General features: G+C 41.1%; 1 protein-coding gene across 1 annotated transcript in view; it reads left to right on the top strand.

The window, feature by feature from the left end:
• OTOF (otoferlin) overlaps positions 1-12,240 on the top strand; it is a 214,156-nt gene that overhangs the window by 160,326 nt on the left and 41,590 nt on the right. The window contains exons 25-28 of the mRNA XM_058164751.1: positions 360-494; positions 1,295-1,456; positions 3,455-3,574; positions 4,425-4,586. Of these exons, the coding sequence (XP_058020734.1) occupies positions 360-494; positions 1,295-1,456; positions 3,455-3,574; positions 4,425-4,586 (579 nt within the window). The remainder of the gene's footprint in view (positions 1-359; positions 495-1,294; positions 1,457-3,454; positions 3,575-4,424; positions 4,587-12,240) is intronic.

The following is a 12,240-nucleotide window of genomic DNA, read 5'->3' as shown; positions in this document are numbered from 1 at the left end:
CCCATATAATTAAAGCTAATTATACATGGTGTCCTTGAGTAAATATGTTTTCAGTGTATTGTGATATGCTCATTATGAAAGCCTTTTGTATTTCTCTAGAGAAAGAATTCCATAATTAAGATACGGCCACAGAAAACAATTTGTCTGTGAACCAAAAAAAAGTCTGATTGAAAAAGGGATCAGAATACTGAGCTTGGTATATAATAACCTTAAATTTCAAATTCAAAACAAAGTGAATGATCTCTGCTTTATATTAACAAACAAAAACCCATCCTGTAAAATGGAAGCCAAAATAAGGTTTGTTGAGATGAAGAAGAGATATTGGACCTCTTTAATTCTTTGCTATCTCCATCCTCCAGGTCTTGAACGAAACACTTTGTCCTACCTGGGACCAACTGCTGGTGTTTGACAATGTTGAGCTGTATGGGGAAGCACATGAGATGCGGGATGACCCTCCCATTATTGTCATTGAAATCTATGACCAAGATACAGTGGTAAGAGAAAACTGAGGCCCAGTGAGGCAATTGGGTCCCCATAATCCATAAAATGAGACAGAGGTTCTTTTTTATTTACAGGTATTGTATAAATTCAGAAGCCCCCAATAAGAATGTCTCCTGATATCCCTCAGGATTATCATTATATATTCACAATTATTATATATTATCATTATACATTTCTTAATATAATGTAATATATTGCTCTTAGACAACTAAACTAGATAGTTAGCAGCAGGTTCAGGCCAGGATCTTGCTTCTTTTGAGAGCCTCATAATCCCTTGTGGGGTAGAGTCTGGGTAACTAAATGGTGCTAGCAGAGTGTTTACTGGCCGGATGCCCTTCTTATCGCCAATGTGGAGATTTATTCCGCAGATATATTCTCATTGTACCCAGAGAGAGAAATATCTGCCTCTACCTAGAATTGAACTCACAGCCTCCTGATTGTAAGGTGAGAGTTCCACCTCTAGGCTGCTGCACCACTCCAGGTCCAGGATCTTGCTGTATGTCTAAAAATGTTCATCAATGAAAAACAGCATCACTCTTGCACTGCGGTCCTCATATGCATTTCTCCTAGATAAATAGTAAGCATTTATTTTTGAGGCTGAGATGAAAAGAGTATCTTGTCTGGCTACTTTAATCCTGAACTTTTCATCAACTGTTTTTTTTCCCCTTGGAGATCAAGATGTAATAGCCTTTGCCTTGATCTTTTGAACAAAATTTTCAACCGGTAGGCACTCAGGAGTGGCCCTTTGGAGACCCTGGGAAGGATTAGGATGGTGATTTCTGTATCTTTTTAGGGGAAGGCTGACTTCATGGGGCGAACATTTGCCAAACCTGTGGTAAAGATGTCAGATGAGGAATATTGCCCTCCACGTTTCCCGCCTCAGTTGGAATATTACCAGATCTACCGGGGTAACTCAACTGCTGGAGACCTGCTGGCTGCCTTTGAACTCCTTCAGGTAATGGAATGAAGTGTGGTATTTTAGAGTACAAATCAGACGTGGGTTTCAGCAGGTTCTGACCAGTTCTGGAGAACCGGTAGTGGAAATTTTGAGTAGTTTGGAAAACCAGTAGTAAAACTTCTGACTGGCCCCGCCCCCATCTATTCTCTGCCTCTCAAGTCCCAGTTGATTGGGAGGAAATGGGGATTTTGCAGTATCCTTCCCTTGCCAAACCCACCAAGCCACACCCACAGAACCGCTAGTAAAAAATTTTGAAACACCACTGTTACAAACGGATACTATCGGGCTTAAGGGGTTGGACTAGATGACCTTCCAGGTCCCTTCCAACTCTGTTATTCTGTTATCACTGGGCTTGAAACCTCATTAGATAAATTCATTTGTTTCAGAGTTAATCTTGGGGTGTAAAACATTCTGGCTGAGGGAAGAGCATAGGACCCAAAATCAAATGGAAGTTGTACCCTGCCCTATCTGAGATATTTATTGGTGGTGTTTCATATTCTTTCCTAGCCCTCTCATCTCAGTTAAAAATATGGTGGATTTGGACAACAAAAGCCACTTACTTGTCTCTCTGGATAAAATAGGGCAGTGGTAGTCAGCCTGGTCCCTACTGCCCACTAGTGGGCGTTCCAGCTTTCATGGTGGGCGTTAGAGGTTTTGTCTGATACTGAAGCACTTTCCTTTTTTAAATTTAATTGACTTTTAAAAAAAATTTAATAGCATTATTTAAAAACATTTTCATTTCCCCGTGACAATTTAAATTTCTGAAAATATTTGCAATGCTCGCACATAAGATTAGTTCACGTAACATAAGTAAAACTAAATGGTGCTATAGTGCGACCGCAAACAAAAGAGCCTTGTCACAGAATAGCTTGTGCATCTCCCCCCACACCACCCAGCTGTAACAGACAAGCAGAGGTGGTAGCCAGTGGGGGCCCCCAAACCCAATCCATGCTGTGTGAGAGGCATGCGCAGATGACGATACACGGCACATTACTGTTGAACCGGTGGGCGGTTAGAAAATTTTACTACTAACAGAGATACAGAAGTGGGCGGTAGGTATAAAAAGGTTGACTACCCCTGAAATAGGGCATTTGTGAAAGAACAAGAGGCAAAATAACTAAGTAATACTTGCTATCAAGATAACTCCAACTTTTCTGCAGATGGATTGCATAGAGCAGGGGTCTCCAACCTTGGCAACTTCAAGACTTGTGGACTTCAACTCCCAGAATTCCTCAGCCAGTCTTAAAGTTGCCGAGGTTGGAGACCCCTGGCATAGAATAAGCCCTACAGATGGAACCCTCATAGGACAGGATCTTATAAATATGAAATGTTATTTCATTTCTAAAAATGGACATTTGCTTTTCCATCTTTTTTACTTGAGACTAGGGTTTGTTTCATGGATCTGCCTATTTCTCTCTTCCTCTGTCCCTCTCTCATATCCCTTTTCTTAGCTTCCTTATAATGAGAAAGGCAGATCTTGTGGCAGTCACCAATCATTTGTGCTACAAATGAAGATGCTTCTCAAATTGTCTAGGGCTGTTAAGATCGAACAAAATACTTGTTTGTTATGCCTTTGTGTCTCTTAGCCAAAGGATCTATTTGCATCCCACATTGTTTATCACTTGTTTCTTTTATTTTGTATCATTTGTTCTTCCCCTCCCCCTCCCGTAACAGCTATGCCATTGCTTGTTACCAGTCCTTTTCATCCTTCAATTAACTTCTTTAAGTCCCAGATAAAATGTCGTAATTGGATTTTCTAAATTAGCTAGAAATGAAGCAAGAAGCATTAATGTAATTTCCCTAGAACAGAAGTGTGTGTGTATTTGTGTATGTCTCTCTCTCTGTGTGTGTTTGTGTGTGTGTAAGAGATAGTCTAGACTCCCAAATCATAGGAAACTTATAAATGAAAAGCTACCTTCTCAACAGACGATGCATCATGCTTGCAAAGATTAAGACGCTAAAAAAATAGAATCTCTCTCATATCATATCTTCCAGATTGGACCCGCTGGGAAATCAGATCTGCCTCCCATCGATGGGCCCACAGATATGGATCGGGGTCCCATCTTGCCTGTCCCTCTGGGGATTCGCCCCATTCTGAGCAAATACCGAGTAGAGGTAATATGAATTCTTTTGACAATTACTGGAGTTTGTAAGTACCTCTTTAGCACAAAATCCACATAGCGGACCATACTATAGGCACCCTCACTAAACTGGTGGTTCCCTTTGGAAAATTGTTTCTTTTATTTATTTATTTATTTATTTATTTATTTATTTATTTATTTATTTATTTATTTAATTAATTAATTTTTATCCTGTACATCTCCCGTATAAGGCAATTCTAAGTGGCTTTGTGAACTGTCAGAGGTATTATGTGGAACGAAGACATCTCTGGGCTTTATCTTCAAAAGCAGAGTTGATTACTGGGCACAGATTCACAATCTTCTGTATGTTTGTGTTTGTCTAGATTTTTGTATATACACTGTATGTCCCCACATGAAGCCTTTTGTTTTATTTTACAAGAAATAAAACAAAATGAGAGAAGATATAATTACATATATACAATCATGAAAAAAAGCATCATGAGAAACTTATGAATAGTAATTTAGCTGTGAGTCAAATATCAGAGCAAGAATTTCAACAATTTAGAATGTTTTTTGAAACCTTTAACATTTCAGCCCTTATTTTATAACTAAAGTAAATGGAGGTTTTCCTTTCAATGCATGCAGGAGTTTTAGGCCAACAGTGTTCATTATGATGAAATTGATCCATTAGATGTTAAGTTTCTTAAGGGGCTTCTTAAGCTTCCTGGCAATATTTCTTATGTTGTCTTCTTATATTTCTTAAACATTTATGTTAATTGCATTTGCGTTGTTTGCATCCTTGGCTTCTTTACCCTTTTTTGTGTTTCCAATTGCCCAACTATAACAGACGCCTCTTTTTAATCTCTGATCCAACTTCCTTCTAGATCTTGTTCTGGGGATTGAGAGACCTGAAGAGAGTGAACTTGGCCCAGGTGGATAGACCTCGAGTGGACATTGAATGTGCTGGAAGAGGGGTCCAGTCTTCCCTAATCCAAAATTATAAGAAAAATCCCAATTTCAGCACTTTGGTCAAATGGTTTGAAGTGGTGAGTTTTTCCTGTCTTCGTGGAAGAAGCATAAGGAAGAAGGGAATTGAAAGGACAGGTCCGATGGATCACAACAAAAATCTAATCCAGCATTGTGTAGATATCATTTTGGATGCCCACAATGAGATGGGTTACTACTCCCACTCTTGCATTCTCCCAACTGATACTCATGGAAAGATAGAAATCCTGTGTCCTGTCCATCTCCTTATCCTTATCCTTATCCTTATCCTTTCCCAGGGCTTCCTTCCCACCATATACTGGCCCTGTTCTCCATTCTAACCACAAAGTTCTAAAACTTTGAGGGGGTCCAATATATACTGTATTATTATTTGCATCCATGCATGTAAAATTATGTTCTATCAGCTGTGGTAGCACAGTGGTTAGAATGCAGTACTGCAGGCTACTTCTGCTGACTGCCGGCTGCCTGCAATTTGGCAGATCGAATCTTTATTTATTCATTCATTTATTTATTTATTTTATTTGTCACAACAGTATATATAAGCATAAGCATGAAAGTAACTATATAATATATAAGCATATGTGAAGTGTTAGTGCCACTTTATAATGCCTTGGTAAGGCCACACTTGGAATATTGCATCCAGTTTTGGTCGCCACGATGTAAAAAAGATGTTGAGACTCTAGAAAGAGTGCAGAGAAGAGCAACAAAGATGATTAGGGGACTGGAGGCTAAAACATATGAAGAACGGTTGCAGGAACTGGGTATGTCTAGGACCCAGCTGTTTTGGGTAATTATCGTCCAGTCTCCAACCTTCGCTTTCTGGCGAAGGTTGTAGAGAGTGTGGTGGAATGGCAGCTTCCCCGGATGAAGCTGTCTATCTGGACCCATTCCAGTCCGGCTTCCGGTCCGGATATAGCACTGAGACAGCTTTGGTCGCGTTGGTGGATGACCTCTGGAGGGCCAGGGATAGGGGTTGTTCCTCTGCCCTGGTCCTGTTCGATCTCTCAGTGGCTTTCGATACCATCGACCATGGTATCCTGCTGCACCAGTTGGAGAGTTTGGGAGTGAGAGGCACTGTTTATCGGTGGTTCTCCTCCTATCTCTCTGACCGGTCGCAGACGGTGTTGACAGGAGGGCAGAGATCGACTGTGAGGCCCCTCACCTGTGGTGTGCCTCAGGGGTCGATTCTCTCGCCTCTCCTGTTCAACATCTATATGAAGCCATTGGGCGAGGTCATCAGTGGCTTTGGGGTGAGTTACCAGCTGTACGCTGATGACACTCAGCTGTACTTCTCCACCCCGGGCCACCCCAACGAAGCTGTTGAAGTGCTGTCCCGGTGCCTGGAAGCCATACGGGTCTGGATGGGGAGAAACAGACTCAGGCTCAATCCATCCAAGACGGAGTGGCTGTGGATTCTGGCACCCCGGTACAGTCAGCTGCAACCGCAGCTGACTGTTGGGGGCGAGTCACTGGCCCCATCAGAAAGGGTGCGCAACTTGGGCGTTCTCCTGGATGGACGGCTGTCGTTTGAAGATCATTTGGCGGCCGTCTCCAGGAGAGCTTTTTACCAGGTTCGCCTGATTCGCCAGTTGCGCCCCTTTCTTGACCGGGATGCCTTATGCACGGTCACTCACGCTCTAGTCACTTCCCGTCTGGATTATTGTAATGCTCTCTACATGGGGCTACCCCTGAAGTGCACTCGGAGGCTGCAGTTAGTCCAGAATGCAGCTGCGCGGGTGATTGAGGGAGCCACACGCTGCTCCCGGGTAACACTCCTGCGCAGTTTGCACTGGCTACCTGTGGTCTTTCAGGTGCGCTTCAAGGTGTTGGTTACCACCTTTAAAGTGCTCCATGGCTTAGGGCCCGATACTTACGGGACCGCCTGCTGTTACCCTATGCCTCCCACCGACCCGTACGCTCACACAGAAGAAGGGGAAGGGCCTTCTCTATAGGAGCACCTACCCTCTGGAATGAATTCCCCCTGGTTTGCGTCAACTACCTGATCTTCGGACCTTTCGCCATGAATTGAAAACGTACTTGTTCATCCAAGCGGGACTGGCTTAATTTTTAACTCTTAATTTTAAAATTCTAAAATTTTAATTTTAATATTTTAAATTGGGGTACTGTGTTTTATTGGGGTCAATTTGATGGTTTTATATTTAAACTTTTAAATTTTTTGGCCATTATATAATATGTTATTTTAATTTGTTTTTTTAATATTGTATATTGTATATTTTTAACTTGGCTGTACATCGCCCTGAGTCCTTTGGGAGAAGGGTGGTATAAAAGTCTAAATAATAAATAAATAAAATAAATAATAAAAAGAAGGACTAGGGGAGACATGATAGCAGTGTTCCAATATCTCAGTGGTTGCTACAAAGAAGAGGGAGTCGGGCTGTTCTCCAAAGCACCTGAGGGTAGAACAAGAAGCAATGGGTGGAAACTGATCAAGGAAAAAAGCAATTTAGAACTAAGGAGAAATTTCCTGACAGTTAGAACAATTAATAAGTGGAACGACTTGCCTGCAGAAGTTGTGAATGCTCCAACACTGGAAATTTTTCAGAAAATGTTGGATAACCATCTGACTGAGATGGTGTAGGGTTTCCTGCCTGGGCAGGGGGTTGGACTAGAAGGCCTCCAAGGTCCCTTCCAACTCTGTTGTTATATTATATTATATATATGAGCATAAGTATGTGATAACTATATTAATTGGATATAATGAAAGTAAACAATAGGACAAGAATGGTAGGCACGTTTGTGCTCTTATGCACACCCCTTATAGACTTCTTAGGAATGGGGTGAGGTCAATAGTAGATAGTTTTTGGTTAAAGCTTTGGGGATTTTGAGAAGAGACCACAGAGTCAGGTAGTGTGTTCCAAGTACTAATAACTCTGTTACAGAAGTCATATTTTCTGCAATCAAGATTGGAATGGTTAACATTAAGCTTAAATCTATTGTGTGCTCGTGTATTGTTGCAATTGAAGCTGAAGTAGTCTTTGACAGGAAGGACATTGTAATAGATGATTCTATGAGTTAAACTCAGGTCATGTTGAAGGCGGCAGAGTTCTAAGTTTTCTAAATTCAAGATTTCAAGTCTGGTGGCATAAGGTATTTTGTTGTATTCAGAGGAATGGAGAACTCTTCTTGTAAAATATTTCTGAACATGTTCAATTGTATTGATGTCTGAAATGTGGTATGGGTTCCAGACAGGCAAGCTGTATTTAAGAATTTGTCTAGCAAATGTTTTATAAGCTCTGGTTAGCAGTGTAGTTTTTCTGTAGAAGAAGCTACGTAAGATTAGGTTTACAACTCTTAAAGCCTTTTTTGCGATGTAGTTGCTGTGGGCTTTGGCACTTAGATCATTGGATATGAAAACTCCAAGGTCTTTAACAGGGTGGGGGTCATCTGTAAGGTAATGTCCATTGAATTTGTATTTAGTGTTTAGATTCTTTTTTCCAATGTGTAAGACAGAGCATTTGCTGGTTGAGATTTGGAGTTGCCAGGTTTTAGACAATTCTGACACAAAGTCAAGGTCTTTTTGAAGGGTAGCTGTATTGTTGGTAGTGTTAAATATTTTGATATTGTCAGCGAAGAGAACACAATTACTTTTAATATGGTCACAGAGATCATTAATGTATAATATAAAGAGTGTTGGTCCAAGAACTCTGCCTTGGGGAACGCCGCTATTGACAGGAACAGGATTTGATATGGCACTGCCTGTTTTGACTACTTGTTGTCTGTTAGACAGGAACACTGTTATCCAATTGTGGAGGGGTCCAGAGATGCCGTAGGATTTTAGTTTTAGGAGAAGTTTGTCAATCTCACCAGGCTCAAGGTTGACTCAGCCTTCCATCCTTCCAAGGTCGGTAAAATGAGGACACAGATAGTTGGGGGCAATATGCTAACTCTGTAAACCGCTTAGAGAGGGCTGTAAAGCACTGTGAAGCGGTATATAAATCTAAGTGTTATTGCTGTAATGTGAGCATACTAAATGCCATGAGGCTGAAATGTTAGACTATGAGGAATACATGTGCTCTTGCAATCTTTCCTAAGATTTTCCCATAGTGAAATGACATTGAAAAAGTATAACATTTGTGTAACCCTCACTCTCACTCCCTGGACAGTAAAATACTTGTAATTCAAGGATATCACATATTTATTTGACAATACTGAAACAATGTAGGGGGAAAATCAGATTAAAAATATGAGTACATTTCTCATAAGACATTGGTGGCCTAACCATGCCCAAGGCAATAACAATGTTAAGACTAACCAGATATCAGTCTGACCCATACCTATTTACTAAAGACTGGTTAAGTGGTCTTGGAAGCAGAAAATGTTTTGATGAGTTGCAGATTCAGCTGTATACAGAGCTCACACTGATCATTCAATAGACATCTTTGGCACAGAATCTGATCCTCCTTGGCTGCAGTCTTACTTTTACATACCTGGCAAAGGCCCCTTAGAAATAAGTAGGTTTTACATTTACTTAAGTCATGCATAGAGTTTTGCTGTTAATGCAGAATCTGATTATAATTTTACTGCCAGAAGTGGTATGCAAATATTTATACTTAAAAATGGCAGTTATATATAAAAGAAAAGATTCAGAAATGCATTTTATGTCTTGGAGCATTAATCTTACAGTAATAGCTTTCACATCCTTCAGCAACAAATAGTTCCCCATCCCACCCCAAATTTAGATGTCATAATTAAATCTTAGATTTGATCTAAGTCAGTGTAGTCATATCCTAAATGTCAAATTCTTGTGAAAATTTGGCAAACTTCATATTTGGCATAGATTGTATCATTCAGCGTAGGGCAAAACACTTGATCAGCTGATCAACAACTCAACCAGGTTAGATATGGGTTAGCTATGACAAGATGACCTCTCTTGATAGCTGTTTGAATATCCCCAAAATTCTGTTTGAAAGTATTTTAGCTCACTCTGGCAGAGATTCTTGTACATAAAAAAGAGGAGAGCTGGCTAATGAGAACCAGAAAACAAACAATGGACTTTCCAAAGATTTAGAGGAAATCGGGGTGGGATTCAGCCGGTTCATACTGGTTTGGGTGAACCGGTAGTTGTGACCTACAGGTGGGCCTGCCCCCTCTCCCCAGTGCTATGCCATCCTGTTTAGCTGTGTTTTTCAAGCCATGTGCATGCATGCCACACACATGCGCTCACATTTTCCGTGCTGGGGCGAACCAGTTGTTAAATTCTGTGAAGCCCACTTCTGTAGAGGATCTATTGAAACTTATTCTTCCCAGTCCCTTAAGCATTCAGGAACTGGGTTTAGAAATGAGAACAGAGTTTTAGAGTTTTTCAGCAATCCAAACTAAGAACTCAACATTCAAAATAACATACTTAACCAAAGAGGTAAACTCTTCAGAAGTAGCAGTCTGAAGCTTTCTCTTCTGCTTTCTCAACAATAGTCACAATAATGACTGTTTTAATGCCTCTGAGGAAGATTTCCCAGTTTAAGGAACCAGGTCTCTTTTGTGCCTCAATAGCTTGTTGAATCAAGGTCAGGCAATGTAAAAGGGTGAGGGAGTTTGTTTGTACAGGCCTGATCAGGTTAATTCAGCAGGTATTTTCTCCGGAGATTTTTATCCTGTTACCCTCTGGTATCTACCATCTTCCTCAACCTTCTTCTCTCACCCCTACTCCTTTGTCAGAGCAGCCTCCATAGCATCAGTCTACAGATAGTCCTATTCTGCTGCTGTGGTTTATCTCCTAAAAAGTCTGGTGTTTTTCCTTCACTATTCTCATTAAAAAGTCCAATTATGTTGTGAATTTGGACTATTCCAAATTTTATCATTTTTGTTACAAATACACACACACATACACACACACACACACACACACACACACACACACACATACATAGGTCTTGGCATATTCAGGTCTTTTCCTGTGTAATGTTGAGAGTATCTTGGCGACGTTTCGACAAGGTCTCACTCATCATCTTCAGGCTGGTGCTTTCGGCTTCGTGCTTGTGTGAGCAAAGAGTGATTGGAGCTGCCGTCTCTCTATAAATACTGGTGGGGAGATGGGGAGTGTTGCTGTAAGCAGGTTGGTTGGCTGTGTGGTTGCATCTTAATTGGTAGATGGAGTGGGTATTTGCAGATTAGTTGGTTGTTTCATAGCATCCTGTGTGGTTGTGGCCCTAGTTGTGTGCCCATTAGTCTTTTGTGTTGTAATGACCTGGTTAATGGGCTGTGTGGAAACATCCTGAGTTCTGGGAATGTGACCTCCTGCGGTGGTAATGGGCTTCCTGGAAATGTCCTGAGTTCTGGGAATGTGACCTCCTGAGTCTTGTGCTGTATAGCATCCTGGGTGGTAGGTTATTATTATTATTATTATTATTATTATTATTATTATTATTATTATTATTATTATTATTATTATTATTATTATTATTATTATGACTCAGGGCGGTGTTGTAATGTCCTGAGCTTTGGTGTTGTGGCCTCTGGAGTTCTGTTATGTGATGTCCTGAGCAGATGGCTGTGATGCAGCATCCCGAGTTTTGGTTTGGCTCCGAGCCCAAGGTCTTGTCATGCGTTCCTGGTGTGTGTCAGCTTGCTTTGTGTGGGGATCGGAGGGGGGCACAGCAGCCGGTGGTGCCAGCATGGTCTGGCTTCTGGATGGTGGTTGTGTTTTGTCTGTGGAATGGGTTTGGGTTTTAATCTGGTGAGGATGATTGGTGGTGGCATCGTGTGTTATCCTGGTTCCGGTGTCAATTTTTGTGGCTGGGACTCGTTTGTTGACTAAGGCTAGTTTCCAGATGTCTGGTAGGTGGGAGGTGTCATCATGTTTGTTCATGTTGTGGGGATGTTTCTCTATTTCGATGGCTTCCATAATTATTCTCTTGTTGTAGTGTTCAGTTTTGGAGATTAATTTGGTTCCTTCAAAATCAATTTCATGTCCTGTGGTTTTAAGGTGCTGGAAAAGGGAGGAGGTTTTTTCTTCTTTTCTGACTGTGTTCTTGTGTTCTGCAATGCGTGCATTTATTCTCCTATTAGTTTGTCAAATGTATGTGGCTGGCCAGATTTTGCATGGTATTTCATAGACTCCTTGGTTTTCTAGCTGGATCTTGTCTTTGGGGTTTCTTAAGATGTTGGCTATTTTTTGATCTGTGCAGAAGGCTGTCTTGATGTTGTGTTTGTGGAGAATTTTGCTGATTTTATCCTTTGATGTCCCAGAACTCAGGATGTTTCCACATAGCCCATTAACCAGGTCATTACAACACAAAAGGCACACAACTAGGGCCACACCCACACAGGATGCTACAAAACAGTCGACTAATCTGCAAACACCCACTCCATCTACCAATCAAAATGCAACCATAGAGCCAACCAACCCGCTTACAGCAACACTCCCCACCTCCCCACCAATATTTATAGAGAGACGGCAGCTCGGACCACGCTTTGCTCGCACAAGCATGAAGCCGAAAGCACCAGCCTGAAGATGATGAGTGAGATCTCATCGAAACGTCACAAAAATACTCTCAACCTTAGAATAGAATAGAATAGAATAGAATAGAATAGAATAGAATAGAATAGAATAGAATAGAATAGAATAGAATAGAATAGAATAGAATTTATTGGCCAAGTGTGATTGGACGCACAAGGAATTTGTCTTGGTGCATACGCTCTCAGTGTACACAAAAGAAAAGATACCTTCATCAAGGT

Source organism: Ahaetulla prasina, chromosome 1 (assembly GCF_028640845.1).
Source record: "Ahaetulla prasina isolate Xishuangbanna chromosome 1, ASM2864084v1, whole genome shotgun sequence".
NCBI lineage: Eukaryota > Metazoa > Chordata > Lepidosauria > Squamata > Colubridae > Ahaetulla > Ahaetulla prasina.
The sequence above is the reverse complement of the archived record's forward strand: the minus strand, read 5'-3'. Positions and strand labels throughout refer to the sequence as shown.